Here is a 17437-nt window from a genome sequence, read left to right as displayed (position 1 = left end):
GAAGCCATATATATATATACCACTCTTGGGAGTAGTGGCGTGGAGTCTAGTGGGGAGAGAGGGTCAGTAAGCTATCATGAAGCGGAGGTAGATATCCAGGTCCTCATCTAGAAACCAGGCCACCACCTCAGCCTCAATGTCCCTCATAAAAAAACCATGATGCTGGCCAGATTGAAGCAGAAGGCAAGGTCAAATAGGTGGTCACGAAGAGCTGCTGTGTCTGACGTCTTGTCATCCTCTTGCTGGGCCATGTCCACAACCTGCCACATCTCACCCACTGAGGAGGCCACAAAGTGCTCTTCAAGGTGATCTTCGTCCTGGTCTGGAACAGGGGAGAGGGGAAGGTTCTGAGAAGGTTGATCCTAACGTGCTCCCCCCCTCCCCCCCACCAATCCGCACCTGTATCAGGAGGAGGACAGAGTTGGAGAATCTGGGAAGAAGTTACGGCCTGGGGCTTTTAGTCCACTTGCACCTACCCTGTCCTGTTACTCCCTTAGAGTCTCTTCTTATGTGTACTCAATCACAGCACACCCGTTCCCCACCATTTCCACCTCAAACTGCCTCCTCCAAAGCACTACACCATTTGGGGATGGAGGGACCGGCTTCGAGAAGGATGGAAACCAGAGTCTCTTCCCAGACAAATGCACCTGTGCCCATACACAAAGGACATGTGCACTTTCAGCTAGCCTGTGGTGTGCCCCTGAATATGGCCCTGGCTAAGAACCTTGCCCTAAACCCTTCACCTGACTCATTCACACTACGATAATAGGGGACTGGGCTTCTCTCCAACGACCCAAACCTATCTCAGGTTTCACACGGGCCTGATAAGTGGTGGGGGGCTGACTCCAGAGATCTGACCCCTCATTTCAGATGCTATCTTCTCTTCTCTACCTACCTGTAGAGGGTATCTCCTCAGTCTGACTCTTCTCGTTGGAGTCCAGGCTGCCTTTCTGAGGCTTCACCACCTTGACCCGCAGCAGCAGCAGGATGGCTGCCAGGAATGCTGCCCTGCAGAGCTGGGAGCCCAGGGAAGTCATGGGCCTGCCCATCTGCTGTCTTTGGCCCCCCCAAGTCCCCAGTACCCAGCTGGCTCCCCCACCTTCCTCCCCTGTCCCTGTCCCAACCCTTACCACTTCCCAGCACCGTTTTCTTCCCTTGCCTTCCATGGGACCTCTGACTTCATGTGCTTTGTGACATCATAACCATGGGCCTGCTCCTCGTTCAGGTCATTAGAGAGTTCCATTGCCAGGCAAGAAAGTGGTGATTAGCCAACAGTGGTTAGCAGAAGCTTCTAGAATGATCATAGTGGATCATCCTGTGGAGGGCAACCAAATGACTGAAGAGTTTCCAAAGTCCTTTCACATTGATTATGTCATGAGATCCACACAGTAACAGGGACTCAAAGTTGTAGGATCATCATACCTATTATATAGATGAGGAAACCGAGCTTCATAAAAGACACAACTCTTGTCCTTAACATCACCCAGACAATAAAGGGCAGAGCAGGACCCTTGACCAACTTTTTTGATTCTAGACATCACATCTTCTTCTCTTCCATGCGGCCTTTCTCTAAAGAAAAAGTGGCTTGTATAGGATGAGACCCAGAGCAGATATTCTTCTCTTTAGAGAAGAACCAGTGTTGCAGAGGGATGAGGAGCCCAAATAACAGATCTCGAGAAACCTGCTTCAGTGTCCCAAGGCCCACGATGCCCATGAACCTGATGAGCACAGACCTGTTGGCAGTAATAGGCTGTGGCTAATTATCTACTTCCTGGAGCAGAGATGGTTGGGATGGGATGGGATGACATGAGGTGGGGTGGGGGTGGGATGAAGACCTGCCTAGACAACCAGAAATCAGCGTATACCATGAGACACAGGAGGGGATCTGGGGAAGGTGGGAGGATATTGTGGGTACACCTGAGCTATCACAACCAGCTCACACCATTTCTGGAGCTCATGCATCCCATGCCTGAGTGAACTACCAAATGCAGGGGCAGGACCATGGACCCTTTCTGGAAGAGAGAATTGCAGACATGGAAGTGCAAGTGGAGACTCTTTCCCACAGATGGAGCCCTGCTAGCAGATGTGCACACCTGGAGGCTCCCCTCCGACAGTCATACTACCTCTTGTAAACTTCCTGCTGGTCCAGTCCAGGTGACGGGAGAGTGGTACAGGAGGTCACTTGATGGTGGGGGAAGAAAGATTCAAGTAAGCAAGTGACCCTGCTCACCCCTACCTTGCACTCATTGACCTTCAGGTCCAGGAAACAATGCTTGGGTGGAAAAAAAAAATCACTAATCTGGTTACTTTGGGGGAGGAGCCTCTTGGGTCCTAGCAAAAGAGAAGCCATCTCAGGCTCTGTGCACATGGCTGGGGAGGGCACCTGGGGATGGGGCAGGCTGATGTGGAAAGAACTGGGTTGTACTGACCACCATTCCTTGCATTTCATTTTTTTTTTTATTACAAAAGTATTTAAAAAGTATAAAAAGCAAAAAGGGATAATATTTCTACCATTCAGTGAAAATCATTATTAATGTTTTAAAGTGTAGTATTCAAAGCCTTTCCCGACATGGCTGTGGAGTGGGAGAGTATTTCCTAAAAAATAAGATCATAATAGGTTATGCTTTGGCACCAAGGGGACTTGACAGTGTAGTGAGGTGCTCCTGGGCCCCCGGGGCCATGATCACTACATGGATGCTGCTACCTGAGGGAGAGTGGTCCTAGGTGTTTGTGTCTGCGGAAGGCTGAGAGGGCATGAAAAAGGAGGAGGGAGAAATAGGGTTATGTGAAGGATATGCCAAGGGAGGAGGAGTGAGGGGAAGAAGCCACAAGAAAGCAGGAAATTCCTTAAAGATTATGCCCTAGAGTTGACCCTTAAGTGACATGGGGTTAGGAGCACTGACCCCCCTCACTCCCAACACAGTCAAAACTCCCAGTGAAACTTTTGACTCCCCCAAACGTAACTACTAATAGCCTACTGTTGACCACAAGCCTTACCAATAACATAAACTGTCAAATAACACAGATTTTGTGTGCTTTCTGCATTATATATTGTATTTTTATAGTAAAGTACACTAGAGAAAAATTTTAAGAAAATCATATGGAAGAGAAAATATGTTTACAGTACTGCAGCATATTCATCAAAAACTATCCCCATAGAAGCAGCCTGTGCAGTAGGCCTGGGCAGGTGAGCGGGTGGAGACCCAGAGGTGGGGACCTGTTCCTGGGCCCCCTCTCTCCCCCCACCCTGGACCCAAGGACAGAGCCCGTGGTGGAGAGCCCCTGCACACCTGCTCTGTGCGGCTCTGACCGGGCGAGCCCCTCCCTGCCCCCGTTGCCTCCAGGATTAGCTTTATGGGTTGAGTATTGCCTCGGCAGGCAGGTGCTCCTTCCTCTGCCAGCCCCCGCTTATCAGCGCATCTACAACCCCCACCTCAAGCTTATCGCTTCGTCCATCTCCTTAGACTGGAAGTCCCAAGGCTTCAGAGGCCATTACCACCCCACACTGCCCCAACCCCCAGCAAAGCAGAAAACTGCCCTACAAGGTGACCGCCTCCCCCTTCCTGGCTGGCACCGCCCCATTCCCTGGGTGAGAGCATGCTTCCCCCTTGTCTCTGGCATCTCCTCCTTTCCTTATTTGTCTTCTTTCCAATTCTCTTTCTTTAAAGGTCGTTTTGTCCATCCTTCAACCTTACATTAAAAGAAGGGGGAATCCTCTGCTCCTGAAGACCCCCCAAGGGGGAAGGTCCCTAGCCTGAGTCCTCCCAAGTCTCTCACATTTGTATAGGCAGAAGGTTCCCGAGAAACAAGTGGTGGCAGGTGATTTGGAGCTAAATTTCCAACTTTGATCCAGTTCTAGTTTTGCTAGAAGCCACAGGACATCACCCTCCGTCTCTATGCTCTGTCTCCTCATTAAAATATAAAGAGAGCCCCCAGCCTATTCCTGTGTACCTCGTTGGCCTCCTAAATGACTCCAATTCAATAACACGTATTTATCAGAAGAGAACTAGAACCCATCCTATCAGAAAACACGACAATGAGGTCATCTGTCCTCAGTCGTCCTGCCTACTCATTCCTGGAGAGAGTCCCAAGGTTTCTCTGTCCACCACCTTGGCTCAGCTCCTATTGTTCCCCCTCTGGGGCCTTCCCTGACCAGGGATCCACAAATCTGGGAGGGAAGACGAGTCTCTCAGCGGCGGGTGGACTGGAAGCCCCCGGGAGTCCGGCTGTAGGGTTGAGGACCGAGACAACCACAACACAGCGAAGCAGCTGGCCCTTCAGGGCTTGGGGCTTTTCTGTGGAAGGAGACCCAAGCTCAGCTCTTAGGGCCGTGCTTTTAAGGACACTTCCAGGAGACAGTACAACTATTGGCCCCATTCTACAGATTGGAAGACTGAGGCCCAGAAAGCTCACTTAACTTATCTGTAAGGGCCGAGAGCCAGAACTCAAAGCAGAACCTGTCGGATTGCTGAGCTGACGGGCTTCACTTTCCTACTTTCCAGTATCCCAGTAAGTGCTCACCTTGCTTGTGGGGCCCACCTTCTGGGCTCCATCCTTGTTCCCCCTCTATATTCTGGTGCCTCACTCTCCTGCACCTTCCCCTGTCTCAGCTGTGGCCCCAGCCCACTGCCAGGAATGAAGTTCCCTCCCCCGGCCCCTCCCAGCTCTAGGGCAGGTTCTGAGCCCCAGGGGCTCTCTGGAAAGAGCTCCTCCTCCTCTAGGTAAAGCTGCTTTCTCCTGGCAGGGCCCCTACTCCCCTCAGTGCCTGCAGGCGTGTGCATACTTGCACACACACACACACACACACACACACACACATCCCACGAGCTGCACGCTGCATACACAAGTCACAGGGCAGATAGACTCAATCTCACTCCCAACTCCACACAGACTCCGCCTCCTCCTGGATTGAGGAGTCCCAGACAGGCTCCTTTTACCACATTCCCTAACCTGCCAGCACCTGAAAGGAGAAGGTATGGGGGCTCCTCTACCTAAGGCAGAAGGACCCTGGGTCCAACTCCAGAAACTTCTGGCCTCCTGGCTGGTCAGAGAGCAAGACTGGGATCAGCACGTGGATGAGGCCCACATGCTGCAACAGAAGAGGTAGGCTGCCCCAGTCGTGCTGCATCCCACCCCTCACCGAGCTCCCAGCCCTCCGCGGATCCACCCAGGGTGGATCTCCCCCTTGGAGCCACCCAGCATTCAAGGCCAGGCACTTGGGTGTACCCAGCCCACCTGTTACAGACCCCAGCTGCCTTTTGTGTGGGCCGGAGGGGACTCCACGTAGATTCAGAGCCAGGGACAAAATGACACCGTGACCCTCACCTGCCTGCCTGGTGGTGGAGGGGTGTGGGGGACAGAATGGAAGCGGGGAGATAGGCAGGTGCAGGCTGATGGGCAACAAGTGACTGGGGGAAGGCATGAGATCCCGTAGGTTTTTGAAGACTTGATGCCTGGAGAAAGAGTGAGGAATTCCCATTAGTATGAATGAAAGTTGACTGTGCGCAAAAGGGGAGGAGAGCTGTTTTGTAGGCCACCTGGAGCAGACCGGCTGATAAGGGAGACTCGGTTTATCTAAACCTTTTATTGAGACACTAATGTGTATAGGCCTTATCCCAAGGATACGGAGATTGAAGGAGGCCCCTGCCTGCCCCCTGGGACACCTTCAGGTCAGGTGGGGCTGGTACCCCCGGGGACGGGTCATTTCATGGAAAAATGGCCACCTCAGGGGCCCATCCTGCAGGTGGGCCTCTGCCTCAGAGCATTTGGGGAGCTTGTCACCCATCAGAGCTGCCTAGGGATTGAGTGAGCAGACTTCAGCAGGTCTGGGGTCCAGCCAGGCCAGATTTGCAGGCAGGTGGCCTTCGGCAAAGCCCTGCACTTAGTTTAATGTGCTGCTGTTGTTGGCTTGAAATGCTTAATTTTTGAACAAGGAGTCCTGCATTTTCATTTTGCACTTTTCCTCACAGATTGTGCTGCCGACCTTGGGTACAATCTGAGCCCTCATTTGGGAAAGGCTCTCTGCTTGCTTACCTACCCCCAATCCCAGGCCCCGTGAGGGAACCTTTGGCCTCTCCACTTCCCTCCGAACTTCGGGATGAGAGTAAGGCAGTCTTCCAGAGAGAGCTGGGTTCTGGACCTCCCCCTCCGCCGAGGGCAGTGGGCTAAGAGGCCTGGGTGCTGAGACTGTGTGTACCCCCCCCCCCATAGGGTGTGAGTCTTAGCTCTGGTCGCCCTGAGCTAGGTGTACTCCTAGGAGGTGAGATGGGGAAAGGGCTGGCCCTTGCTCTGCTGGGGCCTCCAGAGAGCCCTTTTCTAATGGACAGACTCAAGCTCCACCTTGAGATAAAAAGCTTTCTTATTAAATAAAAAAGTTCTTCCCCCTGGCTCACAGGGCAATTGGGAGAGAGGGTCTGGGGGCTTGGGGACTGCACGGGTCAATTTGTTTGCCTTTCATTTCTCCCTCACAGCCCTCACCTGCCTTGTGTTCACCTTGGGGGCACGGGCTTCAGCTTTATCTCCTGGTTGGCTCATCGAGGCAGGGGAGAGACATTAATTGGAAGGAGGCGCCTTAGGTTGGCTGTCTCCACAGAGCTTCTCCGGCTCCCAGCTGCTCTGCTCTCAGAGAAGCCCGAGGCCATGGTCCTCCTCGGTCAGGAGCAGGCTAAAGCACAGAGGGACAAGATCCTCCGCACCCCACTCCAGAACTGTCCCACTCGGCCACGGTGGGGACATGTATCTGAGCAGCCCTGAGGGGTATTTGGAATTTGGGCAGCTTGTCAATCTCCCAACAGCTGGCCCGTCTGTGCCTCTGCCCCTCTAGTCTCTCAAAGATCCCTTCGCCTAAGGAGAGCCGGTTCAGCAGGCCTGGGAGCAGGGGTGAAAACATTTACTCAGCTTAGAGGATACAGCCTGGCCTGGTGGCCTCCTGTCAGGGTCGCAGGGCCAGACCTTCTGCCTCCCACAGAGTCCCCACCCACCTGAGATTCGAGTCCCAAGTCCCACCCCCCCCATCACCCCCAACTGGAGAAGAGCTTGACAACGATGCAACCACAGGGGAGCCTCTGCTAGAGTCCAGCAGACAACTCTTTGCGTCGCTGCGCACGTTGTGTGACTCGTGTCCATTCTACGTAGAGAACGTCTCTGACCCGCTCTCTCTGCCGTTGGCCTGTCTGTGATTCGTCCTCTAGCTGACTCGTGTTCGTCTTCTCCCAGGATCCAAGAGTCTCCGCTGCTTCAGGCAGCCAAGGAAAATGACCTGTGTGTCCTGAAGAAGCTTCTGCTGGACCGGAACTGTGACTTCCGACAGAGAGGTGGGATGAGGGTTGAGTGTGATGGGACAAGGGCCATGAGCACCTGCCCCACCTGGTCCCCAGAGGCTGAGGATTTCTGCGGGGGGTGGTGGGGAGTGCCCTGGGCTGCAGCCCCTTCCTCGAGAGGCTCTGGGAAGTGTGTGACCACCCCCTGTCTCGCTCCAGGAGCTTTGGGGGAGACAGCGCTGCATATAGCGGCCCTCTATGACAACCTGGAGGCCGCCATGGTGCTGATGGAGGCCGCCCCGGAGCTGGTCAAGGAGCCCACCCTGTGTGAGCCTTTTGTAGGTGAGGAGCCTGTGCAGTAATCCAAGGTGGAGACAGGTATGGGAGGATCTGAGGTCACCTCTTCACATGGGCCTCGGAAGTGTGGGCTGGGAAGCAGGACAGAGGCTTCAGGCCTAGAGCTGAAAGGAATGCAGATGTCCAGGCCTTGGCCTTAGGCATCCATGATGGTCTTTACCTGTTCCTTATCTCCTTTCAACTCCCCTCATGTTCCCTAAAGGACAAAACTCTTCTTTCATAGCAACAGCAGAGTGATGACATGTACACCCTACAGACAATAGTTAAGGGGAGGGGACAGTGAGGTAGAGCCAGCCCTCAGTCCCATGCCTCCGTGCTGAGCCAAGGGCACAGATCAATGCCAGGGCCAGTCAGGGACCTCTTGTCTACCTGTGGGATGTTTGTCCCAGAGAGAACTGAGGACAGGCCCCGTGACTGAGGGCTCTCTCCGGGCCAGGTCAGACCGCACTGCACATAGCCATCGTGAACCAGAACGTGAACCTGGTGCGTGCCCTGCTTGCCCGCGGGGCCAGCGTCTCTGCCAGAGCCACGGGCACCGCTTTCCGCCGCAGCCCCCGCAACCTCATCTACTTTGGTGGGAGCAGGCCCGGGCTGGGAGGAGGGGCGTGGGGAGGGCCCAGAGCAGGGGAGGGTGGGCTGAGGAGGGCTCCAGGCCTGGGGAAGCGGAGGCCCAGAGCCAGTCCTCCCCAGGGCGCTCGCTCCATCCCTGCCCCTGGTGGCGCTGATGAGTGTCACCAAGCCCAGAGCTGAGATGTGGCCGGTGCCCCTCCCACCGGGCACCTGTGCCAAGGAGCCCCGTGTGTCCACAGGGGAGCACCCCCTGTCCTTCGCCGCCTGCGTGGGCAGTGAGGAGATCGTGAGGCTGCTCATCGAGCACGGAGCTGACATCCGGGCCCAGGACTCCCTGGGTGAGAGCCAGGCTCGGGGGGAGCCGGGGTGCTGGGGGCTGGGGGGGCAGGGCAACGGCAGGGCCCGGGGTGCGGCGGCCCTGTGACCCCGCGTCCTCCCCCAGGAAACACCGTGCTGCACATCCTCATCCTCCAGCCCAACAAGACCTTCGCCTGCCAGATGTACAACCTGCTGCTGTCCTATGATGGGCGCAGGGACCACCTGCAGTCCCTGGACCTCGTGCCCAACCACCAGGGCCTCACCCCCTTCAAGCTGGCCGGCGTGGAGGGCAACACCGTGGTGAGGGACACTCGGTGGGCCCCGGGGGTCCTGCTTCTCCCCGGCTCCCCCGAGGGCGCCCTGCGCAGCCTCAGCCTCGGGCATCCCTGGCTGGGAGGCTCTGAGAAGGTCCCCCCGGGGTGTCGGCTCTGGTCACCCAAGTTCTGGTCCCTCTGCCTGTCCTTGTCCTCGTCCTTCAGATCTTTGTAGGGTTGGTGGGGAAGACGGGTGAGCAGAGACAGGGGGGCTCGGGCGACGGAGGTGGGGCCCGGGGTCGTTGGGGCCAGGGGTGGGGGGCAGCAGCCCTCCCAGCGGAGTGGCTCCCGCAGCCGCTCCTCACCCTGACCCCGGGCTCGCACCGTGTCCCCTCAGATGTTCCAGCACCTGATGCAGAAGCGGAAGCACATCCAGTGGACGTATGGGCCGCTGACCTCCACTCTCTACGACCTCACGGAGATCGACTCCTGGGGAGAGGATGTGTCCTTTCTAGAGCTCGTGGTTTCCTCCAAGAAACGAGAGGTACAGGTGCCACAGCGGACCTGGGGTGTCGGATATCTGAGCAAAGATGGTCTATTTGCTCAGACCCTGGTTTCCAGACACTTCCCTGCCTTTTCATAGTTGGAGATGAGAACAGCACCATGGGGCCTTTGGGAGAAAAGTCCAGTCTGACTGCATTTTTTCTTCTGCCCTGCTCTGGCCCCTGTGCTTGCCATTGTCATACGAACATTTCAGCTGAGGGACTCTCCTAATGGAAGTCATTTCCTATATTTTATTTATTCATTCATTCATTCCACCTTGAACACCTTCTGAGTCCCAGCTGCTGTCCAAGGAACTGAATACAGAAATAAATAAATCCCAGTTCCTGTCAGTCTGCCTCCCCACATTCCAGTCCCTGTCCTTCGTAATCACAATGGAGTATGACATATGCCATGGGAGGGGTCTTGCTATGCACAGTGACAGCAAAACTGAGGTCAAGAGACTTGTCCTGGATAAGAAGACGTCTCAGAGGAAGGGCTTGAGCTGGGTCTTCAAGGGAGATTTGGTAATTACCAAGAAGATGAACAGAAAAAGAGCTTTCCAGACGGTGGGGGGACCACTCATGCCATTCAAATGGCACTGAATGGAGTGTCGTGGTCAAAGGAGACTTCGTTGAAGACTCTAGCAGAGAGGAGAAAATGCTTCGAGCAGGAACCTCCAAAATAGTGGCAAGATATAATTTCCGTTGTTTATCTGCAACATGACAGTCCTAGGAACCCTTCTAGGACCGAAAAGCTTGAACACTGGTTAGTGCTGACAGATAGACGAAAGCTTGCAAGGCCAGTTCGTGTGATCTTGCTCAGAGAATATTCCTGGAACCAGATAAACTTCAAGCAGGATTTCTTAGGAATCAGAACCCCAGTCTCTCTGTGCGAATTGTGCCAACACAAATCCTGGGTCTCTGGTCCCTGCGACCTCTCAGTGTTCTCCCACAGGCTTTATTCTCGCCTTGCTCCCGCTACTTTAACATTCCCTCAAAATTCCTAGCAAAATTCCTAGTCCTTCTTACATCCTTCACAGATCTCCTGCTTAGTTCCATCAGAAGCCCAGACTCCCACACAGTTATGGCACAAACAGAGGCTCTCTGGCCGGAGCTCCTTCCACGTCTGCCCCGACCTGCCAAACACATCAGCAACTGCCCACCGCCTCTCCTTCCCTGGGGGTTCAGTGGAAAAGATACTGTTTTGGCTAATGGTTAGTTCCTCCAGCTGTGCTTTGAATTTGAATTTTCTCACTTTCTCAAATGCATCATCCCGTCCATCCCACCACGGTCTGATGTGTGCTTAACCCCTTCAATGTGTACTCATATCAGAGCCCCAGCCCACCCTGGGGGTTGAGATTATGGCCACATCTGACCCCCTGGGCCTCTATTGCTCCTCTCTTTCCAAAGCAAATGTGACTGCTTCCTGGCTTGAACCCCCCAATGCTCCCCATTGCCTTTGGAAAGACCATTCAAGCTCCCTCCTGTGGCATCTGCAATGTGCAATGGTCAGCTTCTTATCTATGTCACCCGTTATAACTCCTGCCTGCCTTCCCCATGGGTCCTCTCATGTCTCCAGACACACTTCATTTGGAGATGACCTCTCTCACCGCCCTGCCTTGGTAACTGCCGCTATTTCATGGAGAGATCTCCTCTAACTGCCCCCGCCTCGCTCCACTAATAACCGCTCATCCCTCATTGGTGCTATAGGGCCTTGTGTTTGCCTCTATAATAGATCATCCGCAGCACTAACAGGAGGCCCAACATTGACTAGTTGTCTGTGAATGAAATGGCTGTCTAACTGGAGGAAAGATGATGGCGCTGTTAGCTCCCTGCCCTCTGGGACCTGGTGGGAAATCCTGCACGCCCCACTATGTCAGTCACCCCATCAATGCTCTCCTTCCATGACAGGCTCGCCAGATCCTGGAACAGACCCCAGTGAAGCAACTGGTTAGCTTCAAGTGGAGGAAATATGGGCAGCGGTACTTCTACATTCTGGGTGCCTTGTACACGCTCTATATGATCTGCTTCACCACGTGCTGCATCTACCGCCCCCTCAAGTTCCGCATGGGCAACCGCACAGACCCCCGGGATAACACCGTCCTCCAGCAGAAACTACTGCAGGTGACACTTCTTGGAAAGGGCCGGAGGGGAGTGGTATCGTGGGGTGCTGGTGCAGGAGAGCAGAGGGTTACTACCCAGCAAAGGCACTACTCACTGGGCTCCAGCAGCTGCAGGCTCCTGATCACCCAGACACACATTCACCATGAGATAGGAGACCAAAAAAGGCGACCCAATGAGTAAAAGCGCACTTGCCCCGGGAGCTGTGGGTTTCCTCACTAACCCTGAGAGAACGCTTAGTATTATAAACATCATACATTTGTAAACTTCCTTACAATTTGCAAGGCCTCTTGTTCAAAAGGGAGGAAAATTGCATTCCAAGTCCATTTCTAAGTCCATTTCTGTTCTGTGAGGGCAACACAGACATCCCTCCTGGTCTGCAATCTCTTCTGTGGACTGTCGATACATGAGGGCATTGGTGATAATGTGTCAGGTGTCTGACCACCCGTGAGGTCTGCTGCAGAAGGATGCCCGGATTAAGTAGCAGGTTGATGTAAATGATTTTTGAGGTTCCTTTGATGCCTGCAGGCTTGCTATTCTACAGTGTCCTTCAGAGGCCCAGGGTGGTGAGGATGGCTCAGTAGAGGTAGAGAGTAGCTCTGAGAGTCTGCTGTCAAAGGGAGCAAATTCTCTCCTTTGTAGGGGACAAGACAAGTAGACTCTAATGAATGTTCCTGAACATATATGATCAAGTATGGCTGCATTCGGTTGGTTTACTGTTCGTGGGTAACCGAAGTTGTCGTCCTGGTGACCTGAAACAGTCAAGAGTGGGTGCAGGTATGTGAGCAGAAAGCAAAAGACAGAGGAAGAAGAATTTTGCCAGGCAAGTAAGAGTGAGGTGACTGGGGATCCATGTTCTCTGCAGGATGGGCCAGCCGCAGGTATGATGCAGCCTCGGCTAGGAAGGGAGAGAGTCTGGGTCTGAAAGAAAAGCTAAGCTGCTTGCCCAGTCAAGGAGCAAAAACCCTGAGTCAAGTCAGTGGAATACCCAGAGAGGCAATAGAGTAGAGCTTCACTGGACTCCAGAGTGGGTCAGGATACTCCATCTCTCTTGCTTCTGCAGCTGCCTCTCGGTATCTACTCAGTGTGCTCATGGATCCAGAGCTGGTGTCTGGCAAAGTCAGGTTTGCTGCCTGGAGAGGGCAATTCAGAGTGTGATGCGGCTGCCTGGTTAGAGTGAGCACCAGTGAGCTGGCGGGGAGGCTCTGTTCCATGCATCTCAAACTGGGCATGGAGGTTGGCCCTGGCACGGAAGCCACACAGGATGTTGAGGAGATGGCTCGTGGGGTGGGCGAGAGACTGAAAATGGGGGAAATGCCTACACATGAATGAGTTGAGGGCAGCTGGGCTTTTGCAACATTCCAGGCCCTGTTTCTCAGATGTGTTGCCTGAAAAGTCTTCCTTTGTCTCAAGCTTACCTGGGGGATTTTCTGGACTTAGAATGTAGATAGCATTCTGGCCTCAGAGTTGGGTGATGCTGAATAATCCATTATTCTGAGTCTCCTCTCTCCATGCCCATTGCTGTTTGGCACCGGGCTAACATGTTCCTTTGATCTGGATGGTCTCTATTTAGCAGATCCCCACTCCCTTGCCTCAGGACCAGGTGGAACAGAATCACATCTGAGAGCACCTCCCCTTCCTTCTTTTTTTCTTTCCTCCCCCACCCTTACCATTTTGATCCTTTTGTCTTCCACCTAGATGATAAATACTTTAGCCCAAATAGAAGACTCATAACTTTCCAATGGTCTTTTCTTGGTAGGGCTAAGAGATTGAGAATGCTTTTGTAAGGGGTTCAGGTAGCGAAGACCACCAGAGGAAGGTCCCTACGGTTTGGAGTTACTCCTTGAACTTTGTTCTGAGCTTCTGGAATCTCTGTGTCCTCTCACTCAGTAGTAAGTCCATCTGGATAACATCAGAGGCTCCTGAACTTATCACCATGACCTGATAGATCCTGCTTTCACGATATACTAGACTTCTTAAATAATAGGAAATTATCTCTTTTTTTTCTGCTTTTTATTACTCGAGAGTTTTGGAAAAATGAAAATGCACCGGTAGTGTCTCAACTTGATCAATATAACCATTGACATGTTGGTTAGCCCACGGAGCTTTATCTTAGACAAATGAGTACTTTATTCTCCAATTAGACTAATAAATCTGGATGCAGAGGGCTCTCTCTGTCACTGAAGGATTTCCTCTGTGGATCTCACGGGATCCAGAGAAGTCACTGGGCTCCATGAGAGCAGCCCAGAGTTACCTTCTCAGGACAGTTGAAACGAGAGGGAAAACTCAGCTACTTATCTGCGTGGCACAAATGACACAAAAGCAGACAGATAGATCTGAGGATGGAATGCAGTGTGTCTCCAAGTTCTGGAGATATATGAGGGGTGACTTCTCTCTAACTCCTCATTGTTTAGCCATAAAAGTTGTGCTTTTCCAGAGTTTTCTAAGAACTCTATTAATGAACTGAGTTGATTTCCTACCCCCATTCAATGTCTCCTTGGTTTGGGCAGAACGACATGTGGTGCAGTGTTAGTTCTCTGGGATTTCCAGGTGAGCAGAAAGCTCAATGTGTGGGAGTCTGGGTGGCTTGGGTTTTAGTTCTAACTCTGAAACCAAATATTTGTTTGACCTTGCACAGATCCTACCTCTTACTAGATCAGTGGCTTTTAACCAAGATGGGAAGCTGGTGACGATACTGGTTTCTAAGTTACACCACACCTAATAAATCAGAATATCTGAAGCTGAGCCCCACACCACCACACTCCCCGCCCCCACCCCATCAGTGGTATTTTTGAGAACTCTTTGAGCCATCATAATATTCAGCCAGGGCTGAAAACTACTGGCTTCCATTTCTGATGTCTATTTGTCTACAACTTTCCAATCTTAAGTCAATCACTCTGATCCTTTGGATTCCTCATGGGCTGTTCAGCAAGAAGGCATCACTCTCTTGTTGAAATTCCTCTGTCTCCTGAAGATTTCCTCAATCTCTCCCTTACCCTTTTCCCAAAAAAAAATTTCATTAATTTGTTCATTAAGGAAATAACCATAGAGAGCCTATGGAGCCTGGACATTGTTGTAGGCATTAGGAATTCAAATGATCTGAGCAAGACACGCATGATCTCTGCCCTTTTGGAGTCTATAGACTGATTTACATTAAGTAAATGAATCAACATGTCATCACAACCTGTGATTGTTACAATTCACATTATTGTTTCAGATGACAAGAAAAAGGAGAGGATACTATGAGAGCTTGTAACAGGGTCACAGGCATGCTGAAAAGCCAGAGAAGGCGTCCCTGAGGAATATACCTAAGCAGAAAGCTGGATACCAATTGGAGGTGGAAAGTTAGTCCTAGGCAGTAAGCATGCACACACAATAACCCTGTGGCAGGAAGAACTTTGCCAACATCTGGGGACTAAAAGAAGAGCTAGTGCTAGAGCACAGGAGCTCAGGGGAGTTGCCAGATGAGGTTGTCCAGGCAGACCCTTCTCAAACCATGAAGGGCCTTGGAGGCCGTCTTGAAGATTTTGCTTTCCATGCCAAAGGTCAGAAGGGCTTTCTATGGGAAGCTCAGAAGGATTTTAAATGGAGGAGGGGCTTGATGAGACTTTCGATTTAGCAAAATGTCTGTTTGTAAGGTGGAGAACAGGTTTGAGAGCACCAGGGTGGATGTGGGCAGACCAGTTAAGAGGCTGTTACAGTTCAGCAAGCAAGAGATAATGGTGGGATGGCCTAGAGATGTGCTGGGGGGTTGACATGACTATTGCACCATGGATTAGATGTAGAGGAGAACGGAGCAGACTATGGCAGGAATGACTCATAGTTTTCCATTCATTTATAAAAGAATGAAATCTTGCCATTTGCGATGGCATGAATGAGAATATAATGCTAGGTGAAATAAGTCAGTCAGAGAAAAACAAATACCATATGATTTTACTCATATGTGGAATTTAAGAAACAAAGCAAAGGGGAAAAAAAAGAGACAAACCAAAAAAAAAAAACAAACCCACATTTACCTATGGAGAACAGATAGTTATCAGAGGGGATGGGTGAAATAGGTGAAGAGGGTTAAGAGTCCACTTACTTATCTCAATGAACACTGGGTGATGTATGAAATTGTTGAATCACTGAAACTAATTTAACACTGTATATTAACTATAGTGGAATTAAAATTTAACAAAAGAAGAAGAGAAATAACACTGTCCTAAGAATAACTAAGAAATCAGCAAACAGATTGAATAATTCAGGAATCGTTTATTAAAAATTTGCTTTGTGCAAAATAATAATAATAATAATTGTCCTTTACCTGTCATGATCAGTGGGAGTGATTTGTCTACACATCATTATTCCTCACTAGGTCTGAACAACCCAAAGCACCACAGCTATTTGAAAATCCAATTGTCATCCAACTCTACACACTGTTGTTCAGGGACCCTAGCCACCTTTTTGTGGGACTAGCACAGCAAATTAGGGAGGAAAAGAGATAAACAGAAGTAGGAAGGCCAGGAGGTAAAAAATAACTCGTGCTGAGGGCTTGCTACATGTATTCATCAGTGCTTGGAGGAGCTGGTTAAAATGCAGATTCTGATAGACCTGGGATCTCTAACTAGCTGCTGGGGGGATGCTGATGTTGTGATTCTGTGGACCACATTTTGGATGACAATGCATTTTATCACTTAATCCACATAGATACTCTAATTATTAAGGAAAAGTATCACCATTTTAAAGACAATGAACCTGAGGCCAGGAGAGGTTAAGTACTTTGGCAAAGACACTCAGCAGCCCCTAAGGGCAGCACTGGTATCAGGTTTTGATCTGCTTTACCTTTAACTACCAAGTTAGGCCATTTGTCTCTCCAGAGTGATATGCTGGAACCCAGTCTTCTTTCTTAGAGGTCCCATTGCTTGAGAAACTCATGGCTCTGGTTTTGAGGAGCCCCCAGCACCTGCCACACTCTCAACTTTGTCCAGCTATTCCTAATCTCAGGATGAGGGACACCAAACTTGAGGAGCAGCCCTGGTTAGGAACCCCTGTGTACTCTAGAGGATAAGAGTAATTCCTCATTACGAGCCAGCAGGACGTTCTGGAAACTTCATTCCTTTGCCATCTAGGGTTTCGAGGAGGAGAAGAAGGTCTAGGACTAGAATTTGAGCACTGTTTCTGCTGTCTTCCCACTTCCTCTGGGTTGCTTGTGCTCCCTGCCCATCTCCGCCCTGGTACAGGTGACTCTGACTCTGCTATGCCCACCCCCTCTGGGCATTTCCTTCGAGGCGAGGCGATGAGCTCAGCCAGCTGGTAAATGAGAGCAAGGTCATTAGGCTCACTTCAATGAAGTATGAATGATCAGCCTCCTCGGGGGATTTGGCTGTTGACAACTCCTGAAATTCCAAGCCTTATGATGATGTAAAGAATTCCAGTCATTACTGAAAGACATCTATTTTTAGAGGAGCAGGCTAGAGTATTTTCTCAGTATATTATTAGCCAGGCCCACTTAGGTGACCTTGAGCTACAAATCTCAAAATCCCGGAAAAGCCCACTTCTTTGTAACCATTTCCCCATTCACCTCCAGGTGGGTTTCCCCAGCCCAGCTTCCTAATTCCTTCTTTATCTCCCTTCTGTAACTCTCCTATCATCCTTGGTGTGCACCTGGCTGCTTACCTACTCCGTTCTCTCCTTCCTTCTTTCAAATCAATGGAGCATCCACTACACTGTGCATTGTGGGTCAAAAGTAGTAAGATGCTCCTGCTCTCAGGGAGCTCTGAGATTACCGGTGAGGCATGGAATACCTGATGATTACAGTGTGCTGGGTAGGTCTATAAGCAGAGTGGTGCCATGTGACTCTGAGAGAGTCCCTGAGGTAGGTGTGGAGGGACAGGTACGGAGTCCCAGAAGGAAAATGCTGTTACTTGAGTCTTCAGGCTTAAGTAAAGGTCAGCCAGGAACCAGGATGGAGGAGGGCATTTTAAGAAAAGGGCACAGTCCACACAAAGGCCTGATATAACACTCAAGAACCCCA

The 17437-nt window shown here is 51.4% G+C and overlaps 2 protein-coding genes across 2 annotated transcripts in view; one reads left to right on the top strand and one right to left on the bottom strand.

Moving 5' to 3' along the window:
- Window positions 1-103: 103 nt before the first annotated feature.
- Window positions 104-1193, bottom strand: LLCFC1 (LLLL and CFNLAS motif containing 1). Its single transcript, XM_041751504.1, has 3 exons — window positions 1131-1193; window positions 896-1016; window positions 104-322 (listed from the first exon to the last, which is right to left on the bottom strand). The coding sequence occupies exons 1-3, from the start codon at window positions 1164-1166 to the stop codon at window positions 144-146; spliced, it is 336 nt and encodes a 111-aa protein (XP_041607438.1). The 5' UTR covers window positions 1167-1193; the 3' UTR covers window positions 104-143.
- Window positions 1194-4975: 3782 nt separating this feature from the next.
- Window positions 4976-17437, top strand: part of TRPV5 (transient receptor potential cation channel subfamily V member 5) — a 35453-nt gene continuing 22991 nt past the window's right edge. Inside the window, exons 1-8 of the mRNA XM_041751399.1 lie at window positions 4976-5103; window positions 7216-7313; window positions 7479-7601; window positions 8053-8190; window positions 8426-8524; window positions 8629-8804; window positions 9156-9302; window positions 11212-11424. Coding sequence (XP_041607333.1) covers window positions 4976-5103; window positions 7216-7313; window positions 7479-7601; window positions 8053-8190; window positions 8426-8524; window positions 8629-8804; window positions 9156-9302; window positions 11212-11424 — 1122 coding nt within the window. The remainder of the gene's footprint in view (window positions 5104-7215; window positions 7314-7478; window positions 7602-8052; window positions 8191-8425; window positions 8525-8628; window positions 8805-9155; window positions 9303-11211; window positions 11425-17437) is intronic.

Source organism: Vulpes lagopus, chromosome 4 (genome assembly GCF_018345385.1).
Source record: "Vulpes lagopus strain Blue_001 chromosome 4, ASM1834538v1, whole genome shotgun sequence".
Classification (NCBI taxonomy): Eukaryota; Metazoa; Chordata; class Mammalia; order Carnivora; family Canidae; genus Vulpes; species Vulpes lagopus.
This window is presented reverse-complemented; position numbering and strand designations above follow the sequence as displayed.